Here is a 20,943-nt window from a genome sequence, read left to right as displayed (position 1 = left end):
TGGGGTTTTAGGCTGGGTTTCTGTACAGCACTTTGAGATATCAGCTGATGTACGAAGGGCTATATAAATAAATTTGATTTGAATTGATTTGAACACACACGGACCTCTGATGAACTGTGACTTTAACCTTTCTGATCTCCCCATCCCGGATCCGGGATCGTGAATACAGACTCAAGCTCATTACCATAACGCAACGTTAACTATTCATGAAAATCGCAAATGAAATGAAATAAATATGCTAGCTCTCAAGCTTAGCCTTTTGTTAAGTGAATTTAAGTGAAGGTGGGTGAAAGTTATATTTTCTGTTCCAGGCATTATTACAGTATCATTACATTGCAATGGTGTCATGACTTTATAACAAGTGTTATATCAAGTCTGATGACTTTATAACAAGTGTTATATCAAGTCTGATGACTTTATAACAAGTGTTATATCATGTCTGATGACTTCATAACAAGTGTTATATCATGTCTGATGACTTTATGACAAGTGTTATATCATGTCTGATGACTTCATAACAAGTGTTATGTCTTGTCTGATGACTTTATGACAAGTGTTATATCATGTCTGATGACTTTATAACAAGTGTTATATCATGTCTGATGACTTCATAACAAGTGTTATATCATGTCTGATGACTTTATAACAAGTGTTATATCATGTCTGATGACTTTATGACAAGTGTTATATCATGTCTGATGACTTCATAACAAGTGTTATATCATGTCTGATGACTTTATAACAAGTGTTATATCATGTCTGATGACTTTATGACAAGTGTTATATCATGTCTGATGACTTCATAACAAGTGTTATATCATGTCTGATGACTTTATACCAAGTGTTATATCAAGTCTGATGACTTCATAACAAGTGTTATATCAAGTCTGATGACTTCATAACAAGTGTTATATCATGTCTGATGACTTCATAACAAGTGTTATATCAAGTCTGCTAATTTTAAAAAAGTGTTCTGGCAGGCTCTCTCAAGGAAAGTGCCAATTCCTGACCTCTGTTGCATTAACTGGTGAAAGGTGGTGTGCGTGCATGTGTGTGTGAGTGATCTTTCTGGCTCTGTGTTCGATGTCGTGTGTGTCCTCATATAGGAGGGCACACACGAAAGTGGCTCAATAAAAGGGTGGGAGAATGACGTGAGCCATACATGGAAAACCTCTTGGCTCCCTGCCACGGAGAATCGGCATGAACCATTCAGGGATAAACTTCGTCTGGGTTTGACGACTTCTCCGAAAATGAATCAATGATACAGGAAGCTACTCCATCTCTCTCTCTCTCTCTCTCTACAAATAAGGTTTTATGTTTTTCTATAATAATTGTCATATTATAGACAATAGTAGCAACATATCATAACATATCAGTCAGTATAGGTCTCATGTAAATATGTCAGTAAATAATTTCGGTGTACTTGTCACTGTACAAATTACAAATGCTCCTTTATTTAGTTATGTCATTTTAGCCTCAACAACACTTAGTCAGCGTTGAGTCTGTTGTGGAGATATTGGAATATTTACGACAGCGCGGCCAAAGTGATCTTGTTCACCAGTTGTGAGGCTGTCAACCCGGGTGTGCACTGCCACAGCAGGCCACACCGTTCCAAGAGTTCTGCATATTGTCTTGTATCTAGCGCCATCTTGTGGACAAACCTTAGCATTGCGTCTTTGTCAAACGCATCAAGAACTAATTGTAATCTCTATCTAGATTTTTTTTGTCCGTAGAGCATTCAGCATTTGTTTACACTTTTATCTTGCGTATAAAACAAGGTTACTGTACTGGAAAAGTAACCATGTGACACAAAGGGAGGTGTGATAGTGAACATTTTCATGATATCGTAAGAAGTGTATTTGTGTTTATTAAGGATCCTCATTAGCTACTGCCAAGGCAACAGCTACTCTTCCTGGGGTCCAGTAACTTTAAGGCAGTTAATTCCATTTTACTTCCTGGCCATGTCCCCTAATCTTTTGAAAGGTCTTGACGATTATATCATGAAATTTGTGAAAACATGGTCATTTAAGATATACACTGAGTGTACAAAACATTAGGAACACCTTCATAATATTGAGTTGCAGCCCTTTTAAACCTCAGAACAGACTCAATTTGTTGGGGCTTGGATTCTACAAGGTGTCGAAAGCGTTCCACAGGGATGCTGGCCCATGTTGACTCCAATGCTTCTCAAAGCTGTGTCAAGTTGGCTGGATGTCCTTTGGGTGGTAGACCATTCTTGATACACATGGAAAACTGTTGAGTGCGAAAAACCCAGTTCGTGACACACTCAAACTAGTGTGCCTGGCACCTACTACCATTCCCTGTTCAAAGCCACCTAAATACTTTGTCTTGCCCATTCACCCTCTGAAAAGCACATATACAAAATTCATGTCTCTATTGTCTCAAGGATTAAAAATCATATTTTAACCCGTCTCCTCCCCTTCATCTATACTGATTGAAGTGGATTTAACTAGTGACATCAATAAGGGATCACAGCTTTCACCTGGTCAGTCTAGGTCATGGAAAGAGCAGGCGTTCCTAATGTTTTGTCCACTCAGTGTATATAAAATGACATGTGTGTTTGTGGTTTAATTTACTTCTGACAGATGTCTTTAATGAAGTATTTGGCTGAAGACGTTTTTGCCCATTGAAGATCGTTTCAAAAATCTTACACAAGTTCAAAAACTACAAGGCTAGTTCCTAGTCACTTTCATAGAGTATTGTCACTATTTAATAAACATAGTTACACCCCTCTCCTCTATTTAATAAACATAGTTACACCCCTCTCCCCCATTTAATAAACATAGTTACACCCCTCTCCTCTATTTAATAAACATAGTTACACCCCTCTCCCCCATTTAATAAACATAGTTACACCCCTCTCCCCCATTTAATAAACATAGTTACACCCCTCTCCTCTATTTAATAAACATAGTTACACCCCTCTCCTCTATTTAATAAACATAGTTACACCCCTCTCCTCTATTTAATAAACATAGTTACACCCCTCTCCCCCATTTAATAAACATAGTTACACCCCTCTCCTCTATTTAATAAACATAGTTACACCCCTCTCCTCTATTTAATAAACATAGTTACACCCCTCTCCTCTATTTAATAAACATAGTTACACCCCTCTCCTCTATTTAATAAACATAGTTACACCCCTCTCCTCTATTTAATAAACATAGTTACACCCCTCTCCCCCATTTAATAAACATAGTTACACCCCTCTCCTCTATTTAATAAACATAGTTACACCCCTCTCCCCATTTAATAAACATAGTTACACCCCTCTCCCCCATTTAATAAACATAGTTACACCCCTCTCCTCCATTTAATAAACATAGTTACACCCCTCTCCCCCATTTAATAAACATAGTTACACCCCTCTCCTCTATTTAATAAACATAGTTACACCCCTCTCCTCTATTTAATAAACATAGTTACACCCCTCTCCCCCATTTAATAAACATAGTTACACCCCTCTCCCCCATTTAATAAACATAGTTACACCCCTCTCCTCCATTTAATAAACATAGTTACACCCCTCTCCCCCATTTAATAAACATAGTTACACCCCTCTCCTCTATTTAATAAACAGAGTTACACCCCTCTCCTCTATTTAATAAACATAGTTACACCCCTCTCCCCCATTTAATAAACATAGTTACACCCCTCTCCTCTATTTAATAAACATAGTTACACCCCTCTCCTCTATTTAATAAACATAGTTACACCCCTCTCCCCCATTTAATAAACATAGTTACACCCCTCTCCTCCATTTAATAAACATAGTTACACCCCTCTCCTCTATGTAATAAACATAGTTACACCCCTCTCCTCTATTTAATAAACATAGTTACACCCCTCTCCTCTATTTAATAAACATAGTTACACCCCTCTCCCCCATTTAATAAACATAGTTACACCCCTCTCCTCTATTTAATAAACATAGTTACACCCCTCTCCCCATTTAATAAACATAGTTACACCCCTCTCCCCCATTTAATAAACATAGTTACACCTCTCTCCCCCATTTAATAAACATAGTTACACCCCTCTCCTCCATTTAATAAACATAGTTACACCCCTCTCCTCTATGTAATAAACATAGTTACACCCCTCTCCCCCATTTAATAAACATAGTTACACCCCTCTCCCCCATTTAATAAACATAGTTACACCCCTCTCCTCTATTTAATAAACATAGTTACACCCCTCTCCTCTATGTAATAAACATAGTTACACCCCTCTCCCCCATTTAATAAACATAGTTACACCCCTCTCCTCCATTTAATAAACATAGTTACACCCCTCTCCTCTATGTAATAAACATAGTTACACCCCTCTCCCCCATTTAATAAACATAGTTACACCCCTCTCCCCCATTTAATAAACATAGTTACACCTCTCTCCCCCATTTAATAAACATAGTTACACCCCTCTCCCCCATTTAATAAACATAGTTACACCCCTCTCCTCTATGTAATAAACATAGTTACACCCCTCTCCCCCATTTAATAAACATAGTTACACCCCTCTCCTCTATTTAATAAACATAGTTACACCCCTCTCCCCCATTTAATAAACAGAGTTACACCCCTCTCCTCTATTTAATAAACATAGTTACACCCCTCTCCCCCATTTAATAAACATAGTTACACCCCTCTCCCCCATTTAATAAACATAGTTACACCCCTCTCATATGCAGCATGATGGAATGTCAGTTTTAGGGCCTTCAGGAAAGAAGGCATACAGTTCAGGTCAATGGACAGCAACTCATCTCTTTCTGTGCATGTTTACAGTTCAGGTCAATGGACAGCAACTCATCTCTTTCTGTGCATGTTTACAGTTCAGGTCAATGGACAGCAACTCATCTCTCTCTGTGCATGTTTACAGTTCAGGTCAATGGACAGCAACTCATCTCTCTCTGTGCATGTTTACAGTTCAGGTCAATGGACAGCAACTCATCTCTTTCTGTGCATGTTTACAGTTCAGGTCAATGGACAGCAACTCATCTCTTTCTGTGCATGTTTACAGTTCAGGTCAATGGACAGCAACTCATCTCTTTCTGTGCATGTTTACAGTTCAGGTCAATGGACAGCAACTCATCTCTTTCTGTGCATGTTTACAGTTCAGGTCAATGGACAGCAACTCATCTCTTTCTGTGCATGTTTACAGTTCAGGTCAATGGACAGCAACTCATCTCTTTCTGTGCATGTTTACAGTTCAGGTCAATGGACAGCAACTCATCTCTTTCTGTGCATGTTTACAGTTCAGGTCAATGGACAGCAACTCATCTCTTTCTGTGCATGTTTACAGTTCAGGTCAATGGACAGCAACTCATCTCTTTCTGTGCATGTTTACAGTTCAGGTCAATGGACAGCAACTCATCTCTTTCTGTGCATGTTTACAGTTCAGGTCAATGGACAGCAACTCATCTCTCTCTGTGCATGTTTACAGTTCAGGTCAATGGACAGCAACTCATCTCTTTCTGTGCATGTTTACAGTTCAGGTCAATGGACAGCAACTCATCTCTCTCTGTGCATGTTTACAGTTCAGGTCAATGGACAGCAACTCATCTCTTTCTGTGCATGTTTACAGTTCAGGTCAATGGACAGCAACTCATCTCTCTCTGTGCATGTTTACAGTTCAGGTCAATGGACAGCAACTCATCTCTTTCTGTGCATGTTTACAGTTCAGGTCAATGGACAGCAACTCATCTCTCTCTGTGCATGTTTACAGTTCAGGTCAATGGACAGCAACTCATCTCTTTCTGTGCATGTTTACAGTTCAGGTCAATGGACAGCAACTCATCTCTTTCTGTGCATGTTTACAGTTCAGGTCAATGGACAGCAACTCATCTCTTTCTGTGCATGTTTACAGTTCAGGTCAATGGACAGCAACTCATCTCTTTCTGTGCATGTTTACAGTTCAGGTCAATGGACAGCAACTCATCTCTTTCTGTGCATGTTTACAGTTCAGGTCAATGGACAGCAACTCATCTCTTTCTGTGCATGTTTACAGTTCAGGTCGATGGACAGCAACTCATCTCTCTCTGTGCATGTTTACAGTTCAGGTCAATGGACAGCAACTCATCTCTTTCTGTGCATGTTTACAGTTCAGGTCAATGGACAGCAACTCATCTCTCTCTGTGCATGTTTACAGTTCAGGTCAATGGACAGCAACTCATCTCTCTCTGTGCATGTTTACAGTTCAGGTCAATGGACAGCAACTCATCTCTTTCTGTGCATGTTTACAGTTCAGGTCAATGGACAGTCTACAGTACATACTGGTAGTATTGACCTGTATTATAATAGACTCTGGAGGGTGCTTGTATTTATCCTATTTCCTTACATTTCAGTCATTTACCAGACGCTCTTATCCAGATCGACTTACAGTGAGTGCATACATTGTTGTGTGGTACTTCACACATATACAAGTGTCTATTATAAGCATGTGTCTATTATAAGCATGTGTCTATTATAAGCATGTGTCTATTATAAGCATGTGTCTATTATAAGCATGTGTCTATTATAAGCATGTGTCTATTATAAGCATGTGTCTATTATAAGCATGTGTCTATTATAAGCATGTGTCTATTATAAGCATGTGTCTATTATAAGCATGTGTCTATTATAAGCATGTGTCTATTATAAGCATGTGTCTATTATAAGCATGTGTCTATTATAAGCATGTGTCTATTATAAGCATGTGTCTATTATAAGCATGTGTCTATTATAAGCATGTGTCTATTATAAGCATGTGTCTATTATAAGCATGTGTCTATTATGAGCATGTGTCTATTATAAGCATGTGTCTATTATAAGCATGTGTCTATTATAAGCATGTGTCTATTATAAGCATGTGTCTATTATAAGCATGTGTCTATTATAAGCATGTGTCTATTATAAGCATGTGTCTATTATAAGCATGTGTCTATTATAAGCATGTGTCTATTATAAGCATGTGTCTATTATAAGCATGTGTCTATTATAAGCATGTGTCTATTATAAGCATGTGTCTATTATAAGCATGTGTCTATTATAAGCATGTGTCTATTATAAGCATGTGTCTATTATAAGCATGTGTCTATTATAAGCATGTGTCTATTATAAGCATGTGTCTATTATAAGCATGTGTCTATTATAAGCATGTGTCTATTATAAGCATGTGTCTATTATAAGCATGTGTCTATTATAAGCATGTGTAAATTGGAAATGTGTTTCTTGCATATCCCGTCTCCCCCTGAGACGCCTTCTAAAAATGGGTTCATGGCCAGCCATTATTAACGGCTAGGGTTAACAGGCTGACCACACCGCTCGTTGCAAAATGTAGGAATCTATATTATTCAATTATTGCATCCACACTGCTCACGCGAGTCTACGAGCGTCTGCGTTACCAAGGGCTAAAATAGAAGTCATTCCTATTTCTAAACGCAGATCGCGCTGAAAGTCCTGCCTCTCCCATCTCCTCATTGGTTATACCCACTTGGGTGATTGAAAGACTAACTGTTTTGCCGGTCGTCATGGTAATACTATGAAAGTTTAGATGCCAATCACCATATAAGTTGAAAGATGAAAAAGCCTGGAAGGAGGAGAGATGACTAGAAACGATTCAGTTGACCGTTTTATCTGTGGATTAATTGGCGGAGTAGAGGACCTTGTGCATTTCAAGTAAAATAACAACCTAATGTTTATATCCCAGGACAAATTAACTAGCAACAGCAAGCTAGCTAAATAGGTCAAATTAGCTAGCAACAGCAAGCTAGCTAAATAAGACAAATTAACTAGCAACAGCAAGCTAGCTAAATAGGACAAATTAGCTAGCAACAGCAAGCTAGCTAAATACGACAAATTAACTAGCAACAGCAAGCTAGCTAAATAGGACAAATTAGCTAGCAAGTGTAAGCTAAATTACCATAAATGTTTAATGCATTTCAACCTGTCCCCAAATTAATATAATTGGTTCGGAGTTTATTGTTATATTTTAACCTGCGTGTTGAGATCGCATTTGGTTTAGGGGAACAAAATAAATTTATGAACGATGGCGCACAATGGCACACGCGCACAGCCGGTTTGGGTTCCATGTAAGTGCCTTGCTCAAGGGCACAGACATATGTTTTTTCTCTCCTTTTCAGCTCGGGTATTCGAACTAGCAACCTTCAGGCCTGACGCTTTAACCACTAGTCTACCTTCCACCCCCTTCATTTGAAAGCTGTAAGTAGATAGCGGCCTTGCCTTTATCGGTTCAGGCAACGTGTTGGTCATGAACATTTCCCTCTGTGCACTTGTCAAGATATTGTCTTTACACTCATAATGTCAATGTGAATAATTCTCTATACTTCCTTTTTTTAAACTTCCAATTTGATCACAAAAAAAGGTGAAAAAATGGGAAATTAATTTAACCCCAGTTAATCTGCTTTAAATTTCATATGAGAATTACATCACAATAACAACAAATATAAAGTCAATTAGCGTTTAGCTTCTGATGTGTATGGTATTAAACAATACTATCACAGTTGCTTCATTGGTTCCGGTTTCCTCATAAATAATGTGTATTTTAATGCAATATTGCCATATTGTAACGAGTGTATTTTAATGCCATATTGTAACGGGAAGCAAGTACAGGGAGTGAGTGTTTTAATAAATAAACCAAACAATAAACACGAAACACAAACAACGCACCGACATGAAAACAGAGTCAATTACACCTGAGGAAAGAACCAAGGGGAGTGACAGATATAGGGAAGATAATCAAGGAGGTGATGGAGTCCAGGTGAGTGTCATGAGGCGCAGGTGCGCAAGACGATGGTGACAGGTGTGCTGGATAATCAGCAGCCTGATAACCTAGAGGCTGGAGAGGGAGTATACGTGACACATATAAATAATGATACTTTAAAGTGGCAACACTGGTCAACAGCTTTATCATAGATTCAATATCTGGCACCGTATCAGTTGTCTCAGATTAGTGCCTTTTAGATCACACCGAATAAGATTACATGGACAGGGTTTGTTGTTTTCAATCTTCCCTGTGACTTGCCCAGACTGCAACTGCGATGAGTAACAACGTAACCTGCGTTGCTCGCTACCATGACAAAGACCAAAGCCAGCAGGAGTAGCATTAAGGACAGTGGTGTCTCTCTTTCACACTTGAAGGATCTTTTAAACGACCAAAAATATTTTTAGAAGGAGTTGCTACAACAACAAGAAAATAGCTTCAAGTGTTTTGTCCAAATACTGGTGGAGTCAACTAATAAAAAAATGGCCGACCTGACCAGAGCGGTCCAGGACCTGAAGAATAGTTTGCAGTTCTCCCAGGGTCAGCTCGATGAGTTTAAACAGGAGAATGGCAAGATGACAGCAATCTGTAAGTCAGTGAGAGAGGACATTAGTTCTGTATGTGAATCCATGATAACAATGACAGATAAATCAGACTATGTCGAGGGAAAATCAAGGCGGAACAACATGGTGTGGACAGAATTGCAGAATCTCCACGAGACCTGGACGGAGTTTGAAGACACAGTGAGGGAAATGATCTCTGAGAAATTGAAGATGGACCACAGGAAGATTGAGGTGGAGCATGCCCACACCCACCGTGACTGGGCCTGCCCACTGGCCCAGGTGACAGGCCCAGGCCAATAGTGGTTAAGTTCCTGAGGTTCAAGGACAAGGTAGCTGGAAGGAGCCAAGAACTTGAGAGGAACGTATATCTTCATCAATGGGGACAAACCTGAAGCTCTACACCAGAAGAGGAAAGAACTGATCCCAGCCATGAAAGACATTGCGTACATCTGCTATGACAGTCTCATTGTCCACCCTCCCTCCCAGAAGCCTGGAAGGGATGAGAGAGCCAAGCCTTTGGGTTCGTAGCTTCAACCCCGAAGCACACACACACACACACCAATTGATTAATGGACTGCTGAATGTATATTTTATTATCTTGCTTTGTTTGCTCTTTTCAGTATTATGTCTATCTCTGATAAGCTACACAGGAAAGGGCTGAAAATAGTCCATATTAATATATGTAGCCTTAGAAATAAGGTTCTTGAAATCAATAACTTGCTAACATCAGAGAACATTCATATATTAGCCATTTCTGAGACTCACTTAGATAATTCATTTGATGATACAGCAGTAGCAATACAAGGATATAGCATTTATAGAAGAGACAGAAATGCTGATGGGGGAGGTGTTGCTGTATATATTCAGAACCATATCCCTGTAATGCTTAGAGAAGATATCATGTCAGGTGTTATTGAAGTGTTGTGGTTGCAGGTTCACTTGGCACATCTAAAACCTTTTCTTTTAGGGTGTTGCTATAGGCCACCAAGTGCTAACAGGCAGTATCTAAATAATATGTGTGAAATGCTTGATAGTGTATGTGATGTACACAGAGAGGTCTACCTTCTTGGGGACTTGAGTATTGACTGGTTTTCATCAAGCTGTCCGCTCAAGAGGAAGCTTCTCACTGTGACCAGTGCCTGTAATCTGGTTCAGGTTATTAATCAACCTACCAGGGTGTTTACAAACACTACAGGAACAAGATCATCTACATGTATCGATCACATTTTTACTAATACTGTAGAACTTTGTTCTAAAGCTATTTCCGTACTCATAGTGGAAATATCCAGGAAAGCCAAAGTTTCAACATTTGGGTCTAAAATAGTGTATAAGAGATCATACAAAAGATTTTTCTGTGACTCTTATGTGGATGATGTTAAAAATATTTGTCGGTCTGATGTGATTATTGAGGAGCATCCAGACGCTGCACTTGATGAATTTATGAAATTGCTTCTACCAATTATTGATAAACATGCACCTGTTAAGAAACTGACTGTTGGAACTGTTAAGGCTCCACGGATTGATGAGGAATTGAACAACTGTATGGTTGAAATAGATGGGGCAAAAGGAGTGGCTAATAAGTCTGACTGCACATCTGACTGGTTGACTTATTGCAAATTGAGAAATGATGTGACTAAACTCAACACAAAGAAGAAGAAACTATACTATGAAGCCAAGTTCAAGTACTTTAAATGAAATTATTGGGCACAAAGACAATTTCAACTGCATCTTTCATCAAATCAGATGGCTTATTCATCACAAAACCATTTGACGTTGCCAATTATTTTAATGATCACTTCATTGGCAAACTTAGGCAGGAAATGTCAACAACGAACAGTGAGCCATCGTATTCATGCATAAAAAAAAACTAATAATGAAAGAAAGGCATTTCAAGTTTGAATTTTGTAAAGTTAGTGTGGGAGAGTGGAACAATGATTGTTATCGATCAATAATGACAATCCTCCTGGCATTGACAACTTAGATGGAATGCTACTGAGGATGGTAGCTGACTCTATAGCCACTCCTATCTGTCATATCTTTAATCTGAGCCTAGAGGAAAGTCTTTGTCCTCAGGCCTGGAGGGAAGACAAAGTAATTCCGCTACCCAAGAGTAACAGCAGACCTATAAGCCTGCTGCCAGCTCTTAGCAAACTGTTGGATTTTTTTTGTTGACCAAATACAATGCTATTTCTCTGTAAACAAATTAACAATAGACTTTCAGCACGCTAATAGGCTCTAACCAGAATAGAAAGAGGAGTGGGAGGCCCCGGTGCACAACTGAGAAAGAGGACAAGTACATTAGTGTCTAGTTTGAGAAACAGACACCTCACAAGTCCTCAACTGGCAGCTTCATTAAATAGTACTGGCAAAAACACCAGTCTCAACGTCAACAGTGAAGAGGCGACGCCGGGATGCTGGCCTTCTAGACCGTTGCAAAGAAAAATACATATTTCAGACTGGCCAATAAAAAGAAAAGATTAAGATGAGCAAAAGAACACAGACACTGGACAAAGGAACTCTGCCTAATAGGTCAACATCCTGGAGTCACCTCTTCACTGTTGATGTTGAGACTAGTGTTTTGCGGGTACTATTTAATGAAGCTGACAGTTGAGGACTTGTGAGGCCTCTAATGTACTTGTCCTCTTGCTCAGTTGTGTACCGGGGCCTCCCACTCCTCTTTCTATTCTGGTTAGAGCCAGTTTGTGCTGTTCTAAAGTGTGGTGTACCGCAGGGCAGCTCTCTAGGCCCTCTACTCTTTTCTATTTTTACCAATGACCTGCCACTGGCATTAAACAAAGCATGTGTGTCCATGTATGCTGATGATTCAACCATATACGCATCATTAACCACAGCTAATGAAGTGAACCGCAGCTAATGAAATTAACCACAGCTAATGAAACCCTTAACAAAGAGTTGCAGTCTGTTTTGGAATGGGTGTCCAGTAATACGCTTGTCTAGGAGCATTTTATTTGGTACAAATCATGACAGTTCTAGACCTCAGCTGAATCTAGTAATGAATGGTGTGGCTGTTGAACAAGTTGAGGAGACTAAAATACATGGCGTTTGTAAGGACCGACGCCGGAGACGAGAAGCAGGTACGGGGAGTTGACATTTAATTAGGAACAGACAAAGCGCAAGACAGAAACAGCGTCAGCACACGGATACACAATGACAATCAGTGCACCAGCGGGGAGCTGACAACTATAGCGGAGGTAATGAACAGGTGATTGAGTCCAGGTGAGTCCAATAATACGCCGATACACGTGACGGGGGAAGGCAGGTGTGCGTAATGACGGTGGCAGGAGTGTGCAATGCTGGGAAGTCTGGCAGGGGAGAAAGTGGGAGCAGGCGTGTCAGTGCTCCCCCCCCCCCCCCTCTAGGGGCGCCACCCGGCATCCCACCTGGGCGAACCTGATGGGCCGGCCGAGGGACGGGCACTGGACAAACCGGCAGGCATGTGAGCCTGGCGAGCCGGCTGAGGCATGAAGGCCTGTTCATCCCGCTGAGACATGAAGGCCTGTTCATCCCGCTGAGGCTTGGGAGCTTGATGATCCGGCAGAGACGTTGCAGCCTGACTAGGCCGGCTGGGCGTAAACACCTGACAATCCGGCTGAGGCCTGATGTGGGATGGGCGCCTTCCGAGCCAACCAGGGCAAGAAACGTCTCGAGCCAGCTAGGGTGTGACAGCCCGACGAGCTGGCTTAAGCACCCCTGGTTCCATCGGTGTCGGGCCGCGGACCCGACGTCACTACCAACCGGAACGTCAGCACTCCCCAATGCTTCGTATGATGGCTGCTGCATTCTGTAAGGACCGCCGCCGGAGACGAGAAGCAGGTACGGGGTCATTTAATTAGAAACAGACAAAGAGCAAGACAGAAACAGGGTCAGCACACGGATACACAATGACAAATGACAATCATTGTTGCAGCGGGGACAGAGATGGGGAACTGACAACTATAGGGGAGGCAATGAACAGGTGATTGAGTCCAGGTGAGTCCAATAATACGCCGATGCACGTGACGGGGGAAGGCAGGTGTGCGTAATGACAGTGGCAGGAGTGCGCAATGCTGGGGAGCCTGGAGCGGGGGGGAAGAGAGGGAGCAGGCGCGACAGCGTTACCTTAGATTGTAAATTGTTCTGGTCAAAACATATAGATTCAATGGTTGTAAAGATAGGGAGAGGTCCGCAATAAAGAGATGCCCTGTTTTTTTTGACACCACACTCCAAAAAGCAATTACTCCAGGCTGTAGTTTTGTCTAATCTTGATAATTGTCCAGTCATGTGGTCCAGTGCTGCAAGGAAATACCAAGTTAAGCTGCAGCTGGCCCAGAACAGAGCGGCACATCTTTCTCTTCACTGTAATCAGAGAGCTGATATAAATACTATGCATGCCAGTCTCTCTTGGCTAAGAGTTGAGGAGAGACTGATTGCAACAATTATTCTATTTATAAGAAACAAAATCCCAAATGGTTTGCATAGTCAACTTACACACAGCTCTGACACACACTTACCCCACCAGGCATGCCACCAGGGGTCTATTCACAGTCCCCAAATCCAGAACAAATTCAAGAACACGTACAGTATTACATAAAGCCATTATTGAATGGAACTCCATTCCATCTCATATTGCTCAAATAAACAGCAAGCCTGGTTTTAAAAAACAGATATAGCAACACCTCTCCTGTATTTGACCTAGACCGTTTGTGTGTGTGTATTTACATGTAGGCTACTGTACAGGTGCCTTTTAAAATAAATGTATGTAGTTCTGTCCTTGAGCTGTTCTTGTCATTTAATGTTCTGTATTATGTCATGTAGACCCCCAGGAAGAGTAGCTGCTGCTTTTGCAACAGCTAACAGGGATCCTAATAAAATACCAAATACCAATAAATCCTAGATCAACACTGCTATTCTGAGATGTTTGATACCTACATCCCCAAATCGAATACATTACACCTGCAGAGTATTTCTTTGTGAAATGGTGTTATTTTACTCACTACGTGCCATGCTATGTGTCAATAGAATCCTTTTCAACCAATCCACTTCCCTTTTGTTTGTTTACTTTGTGAAATGGTGTTATTTTACTCACTACGTGCCATGCTATGTGTCATAGAATCCTTTTCAACTAACCCTAACCCTTTTGTTTGTTTACTTTTTGTTCAATTTTCACATCCTACCTTTTCTTTGAGTCTGAATTATAAATGACTTCCTAAGTATGTATCCACCTTTCAAAACCAGTACAACTATGTGGACAAAAAAAATGATTCTTCAAGAGATGAAGTAGCAAAGAACCCGGGGCCAGATTTACTAAGAGGATGCACCTGTAAAAACATATCAAACTGTTATTTACAGAGGGGACTAGATCACAGAATGCACCTTTACTTACAATTTACCTTCAAATATGATCTTTACACATTGTGTTTTAGTCCCTCTTGTAAACAAAAGCAGGTGCAGAGTTTGCACAGGTGAGACAGGCCATTCGTTTTAACACATTTGAGAACCATACACTTCCTTAACTGTTTAACTACTTAATTCTAAATTGAAATTATGGTTCCTGGGACTACTATATACATTTCATTGACACAAATGGCTATGAACTAGCCTGGTCCCAGATCTGTTTGTGCTATCACGTCAACTCCTTGTCATGCCAAATGACAATGAGTGGCAATGAGTGGCACGATGGCACAAACAGACTTGTAGCCAGGCTAGGAATGAACCATCCCGTAACAGAAGTGGTGAACCAATGATAGAACAATGTTCTCATTAGTGGGGACAAAGCTAACACAAACAATAGTCTGCATTGAAACCTACAGTAGTAGACTAGTTTAGTATTTCTAGTTCAGTCAGCAACACCTCAGTCGTGCGCCATTGTTTCATAAAAATCACGTGATTTAGCTAGTTTACTTGTTTTTCCAAGTTGCTGCCATATTATTTCCTGTCACGTGGAGAAAGTTTTTTCTGTCACGTGGAGAAAGTATTTCCTGTCACGTGGAGAAAGTATTTTCTGTCACGTGGAGAAAGTATTTCCTGTCACGTGGTTAAAGTATTTCCTGTCACGTGGAGAAAGTATTTCCTGTCACGTGGGGGAAAGTATTTCCTGTCACGTGGAGAAAGTATTTCCTGTCACGTGGAGAAAGTATTTCCTGTCACAAGGAGAAATAAAAAAATGTCATCCTGAAACTTTAAAAAAAAGTAGGAATATGAAACAGTGTAACTTCCAAGACATCTGTATAAGGCACCGTTAAAACCATTCAGCTTAAGTAGAACTCATCTTGTCTGAGATAGACAGGGACGACTTTAGTACCTATACAGATCTAGGATCTTAATTTGAGCCAGTTTGCTACAGCGGGAAAATTATCCTGCAGCAACAGGAAATGTGAATTATTATGTTGATTGTAATTCAATGATCTTTTTTTGTAAGGGTTGATACGTAATACGTTTGGGCAAATAAAGTCTGACATTTTAACCTTGAATGCACTAAAAGTTTGCATTTCCTGCTGTGCTAGAAAATTCTCATAAACCAAAAAGAATAATCAAATTAAGATTCTACATCTGTACTGCTTTCCCCGTCGGGCCTATCTTTTAAAAATCGGTTATATGACAATCAGAATTACATAGCTTTGAAGGAGGATGTTGTAATTCACTTAAACTTCTTAAAACGGGTATCTTCACCATTTTACCAGTCATCTATGGAGTCTCAAATTGACACTATGATACTACGCCAGTAATCAGAATCAGTCGGTCATGATCCGACTATTGTGGTATAAGTATAATTCAAAGTCTAATACGTTAACTTCTTAAAGAACGCTGTATCGGACAGGCAGTGACAGTGCCTTCTGGTCCCTGTATGTATATATGCTGCTTTTGGCCCAACTGCCCCAGAGGAATCAACTGTGCTTTAATGGAGTTTCTAATAGCAGTTGAACTGAAACGACTTGAGGGACGGTGTTGCCATCCCATCCAGTCTCGACGAGATCACGATGAGGAATATTAATAGTCTTTATGGTGTCATTGAAGAAGGAAGTGAGTTGTATCGCTGCAGAGATCAGCGGTGCAGGTGTGTTGTGCGATGAGTGGCCTGCAGGACTTGACAAGGGTCTCAAGCCCAACTGAGTGAACTGGTAAAGGCAAGGGAATCTACTGGCAGCGTTCACTAACAGATACTATGAATATGTATGCTGGAATGTAAATATTGAGTGAACTGGTAAAATCAGAGGAATCTACTCCCAGCATAACAGACATCAAGACTGCCATTGCGTATGCTGTCCATGATGCTGGACAGCAGGCGTACATAGAGAGACGGGAGTTGCTGTCCAGCGTCCTGGAACGTATTACTTTGCTGAGGGACCTAAAAACGGCCATTCCAGGTTGCGTAAGTTTATGACATCAATCCGTTTAATTGCCTATTGGCTGTCCGGCTTAATATGCAGCGCTGTAAATGAATCATTCTATTGGCTTGCCCTACTGGCCTGCTTAATATGCAGCGTTAAAAATGACCCATTCTTAAAATAGCATATCCTAATACTTCTATAAATGCTGGCTATCTCACATAAATCCACTGAACAAGACCTGTCTGTGGTGTGTGTTAGCTTGTATGAGGACTTGAAACACAAATACTTGAATCTTTCTACAGTATTGCGGGGAGGACGTGTCTCGCGTCACAGCGCTGCGCTTCAGCGGGTAAGTGACAAAACTCGGGACAGAAGCAAGTGTAAGGGGAGCCTGTTATACCGCAGACTCGGAAGATGTTACTCACACACTCGGCTGGCCAATGAAATTGATTCCCCCCTCTTTTTCATTATCGCCCAAGAGAGAAAGCATGCAAGGCTAGAGGCTATGTCTCACCGGCGGTGATTGTGTTCGGCTTCGATCGTTCTCCACAGAAACACTGCAGCATATGCGCTCCTTTCTGAAGGAATGGCCTCAGAATCCTCATTGATTTGGGTTGGTGGGAACCTTCCTCAATCCAAGCAATCCGGACAGCTATCACAACACTGGGTCAGGTAGCATAGCGTATAGCCAGCCACCTTCACTAAGAGCAGCTGCTCTCTAGGTTCACAAGCCTCAAAACGCCAGAAGGGCACAGTGTCCAGGACAAATTACGCTCAAACGAGGCATCTTGACTGTGTTTTTCTCTCCTCTTCTCAGCCACCGACAATCATTTGTCTTCACAACACTCTGTCTTCCAAGGCTAGGCTACGCAAGGACGTTAGGATGTGCTCCTAATTTGTACAGTCCCTGTCTTTACTAGGGGACGTAATATCAGGGATGGGGAGAGAGAGGGGGGGTTAGAGAAAGGTGGGAGAGAGAGAGAGAGAGCGTGAGAGAGAGCGAGAGAGAGAGCGAGTGAGAGCGGAGAGAGAGCGAGAGAGAGAGAGAGCGGAGAGAGAGAGAGAACGCGCGCGCGCGAGAGAGAGAGAGAGAGAGAGAACGAGAGAGAGCGGAGAGAGAGCGAGAGAGAGAGCGAGTGAGAGCGGAGAGAGAGCGAGAGAGAGAGAGAGAGAGCGAGAGAGAGCGGAGAGAGAGAGAGAACGCGCGAGAGAGAGAGAGAGAGAGCGGAGAGAGAGCGAGAGAGAGAGCGAGAGAGAGAACGAGAGAGAGAGAGAGAGAGCGAGAGAGAGATAGAGAGAGAGAGCTAGAGAGAGAGAGAGCGAGAGAGAAAGAGTGAGAGAGCGAGAGAGAGATAGAGAGCGAGAGAGAAAGAGTGAGAGAGCGAGAGAGACAGAGAGAGAGCGCGAGAGAGATAGAGAGAGAGAGCGAGAGCGAGAGAACAGTGTGAGCAGCTTGCACGCGAAAGTTTAACTGCAGGGGTAAGTGGCGGGACGGCCAGGGATGAGGTAATGCAGTAGCCTACCGTGCCGTTTGTCCAGACGACACAATGAGAGCGACGCGGCACGTATGTTGGGATTAAAAGGCCAATGTTCCGCTATATATAGGGGACCGGAGGACAACGTATAGCCTACGTCAGAGGCAGCCGACAGTTTAAAGATAAAGATGACTAAATGCACCAAAATGTCATGATGAAAGAGTAGCCTAAATAAACTCTTAGCCAACAATACCATGCAGGTGTCAAGTCCTAGTAGATGGTAAACTCAGCCTCCATCAACTACTAGCCTACTGTGCATAGGCACATCACAGTGGTCACAGTCTGATGATGACTTAGGCAACCTAGACACCTCAGTAGTGTAAGACCATTTTTGTCCAGGCTTGATTTTTGTCATTTCTTGCAGTACCTGTAGGTACCAGTGTGCTACCTACCAGTTCTGTTGAGCTCCCAGTCTTAGGTGAGCAAAGACAGACGTACAGGTTCGATGACTCAATATCAAATGACAAGTAATATAATGATATGATATGACACATTAAATATCACTGTCTCTTGAAGGACATGGCCCCCAACAAGTGCTTAATAGAAGCAGTAAGGTGTGACACTGACAGGTCAGCAAGACCTTTTGGATTTTAATGGACCGCAAACAAACAAATTGCATAAACTTTAGGGGAAACAGCAGAGCAAGCAGTTTGTTGTTGTGCATTTCCTTACAAAATAATTGAGAAACAACAGACAATTTGTCACCACAACTTGACACATTGCACTTTGACCCTTCCATATCCACAGTGTGCAAAATCAACGACATAAACAAACAATAGCCAAAGGGAGGGGGAGGGGGGGGAGGGGGGGGAGGGGGGGTCAGTCCACTCCTGATAAGTGCTAGTGGGACACTCTGCAAGGCTCGGATGAAGGTGACTACGCCGAAACCTACGCTTGTTTATATGTCCAGTCATTAAATACTCTGATCAAAGCAGATAAAGATCCTTTTATTTATCGTTGTTTTTTGGACAGTCACCCTTTGTAGTGTCCAGGGGTAAGGAAGGTTGTTTTTGGTGGGGATTTTCAAGCCCCTCCCGTCAAGCACCCGGTGCCCTTTTATGTTCAAGCTGAAGCGCGTCTCTGCACATTTTCTTTCCGGTCAATAAAGAGTAACCTAACAGTTCTCTATTTAGTTTTATATACATATATATAGTATATCACATCATTCCAGCATTTCCACATTTAGGTGTAAATACGATACATTTAGCCCCCCTTCTCTTCCTGAGGGCCAAACACATTAAGACACTTACATGACATATAAAACAAAAGATAAAACAGTACATCATATAACATTATTACACCGCTACATATCTACAATACAGAAATGTTGAATACCATGATTCTCAACAGAGAGACCCGGATCGACACAGAGCTAAATGTTTTGGGTGTGATTGTGCAACGCAGTCCTCCGGGTCCAAAATCACTGCATTGTAGGGCTCTTTCCCAAGTGGAACACTATTCCCTATATAGTGCACTACTTTGGACCAGAGCCCTATGGAACCCTATTCCCTATATAGTGCACTACTTTGGACCAGAGCCCTATGGAACCCTATTCCCTATATAGTGCACTACTTTGGACCAGAGCCCTATGGAACCCAGGAGTCAGCTGTACATAGCAATCTCAGAAATAAGCGACATTGTGTATTGTTGCTGAACCATTCTAAATATTAGGATTATGGTGTGTGGTATATATTATGACGAGGCGTAATGATATCCAACGACATCGTTGCTTTTGGTGCTTTGCTCAGGGGACCCTACCTGTCCCGTGACAGTGAGTTGAAGTAAGTCTCACGTTGCTATACCTCCAGAAACACGTGATTGTCAGGGAAGCCTGGTTCGCGGCCGAGGCTAAGTTTCAGTCAATAATAATGAATAAAATCAGAATCACACAGTGGATGCTCGTCCCCTTTGGGCTACATACTATTGAAACACTAGAAGAGGGGACAAAAGCAATGTGAGGGCAATGCTCACGTTGCTCAACAAAATAATCACAAATACATACATTCTTACAGTAGAGGGCACTGTTACATTTCTATGGAGAGGGAGCTGAAAAGAGAATATGAGATTTTGAAAAGGCAGGGGGAGAGTTGGTCAAGGATGAGCGGAGAGACAGAGAAAGTAGTTCAAGACATCCACAAAGTTCCTTTATTTAACTAAATCTGTAGCTGATACAAGACTAGTTTTTCTCCTGATGGCCACCGATGTTGAACAGTGTTGTGCCCTCTTCAATGTTTTACTTTTTTTTTAAAAATTTAACCTTTTTTTACCTAGGCAAGTGGGTTAAGAACAAATTCTTATTTACAATGACGGCCTATACCGGCCAAACCTGGACAGCGCTGGGCCAATTGTGCATCGCCCTATGGGACTCCCAATCACGGCCGGTTGTGATACAGCCTGGATTCGAACCAGGGTGTCTGTAGTGACGCCTCTTGCACTGAGATGCAGTGCCTTAGACTGCTGCGCCACTCGTGCGCAAGGGTCCCTGCCAAGATATAGGCCATCATCTATTGATAAATGGGTGCGGAAAGGCACATTTTCTTTCATGAGTGTTTGTGCAATGAGCCAAGGCTGTAGTCAAAAGGGATTTTCACACTACTGAGCCGAACCAGGCCAAACCATGCTATCGGTGAAGAGGATACAACACTGTGAAGAGGACACAACACTGTGAAGAGGATACAACACTGTGAAGAGGACACAACAGTGTGAAAAGGACACAACACTGTGAAGAAGACA

At 41.7% G+C, this 20,943-nt stretch overlaps 1 protein-coding gene across 1 annotated transcript in view; it reads right to left on the bottom strand.

Annotated features, from left to right (window-relative positions):
• LOC110508236 (fibroblast growth factor 12) overlaps positions 1–17,628 on the bottom strand; it is a 56,900-nt gene extending 39,272 nt beyond the window's left edge. Inside the window, exon 1 of the mRNA XM_036966250.1 lies at positions 17,190–17,628. Coding sequence (XP_036822145.1) covers positions 17,190–17,280 — 91 coding nt within the window. The 5' untranslated portion in view covers positions 17,281–17,628. The remainder of the gene's footprint in view (positions 1–17,189) is intronic.
• Positions 17,629–20,943: the final 3,315 nt, after the last annotated feature.

The sequence above is a fragment of the Oncorhynchus mykiss genome, chromosome 28 (genome assembly GCF_013265735.2).
Source record: "Oncorhynchus mykiss isolate Arlee chromosome 28, USDA_OmykA_1.1, whole genome shotgun sequence".
NCBI lineage: Eukaryota > Metazoa > Chordata > Actinopteri > Salmoniformes > Salmonidae > Oncorhynchus > Oncorhynchus mykiss.
The sequence above is the reverse complement of the archived record's forward strand: the minus strand, read 5'-3'. Positions and strand labels throughout refer to the sequence as shown.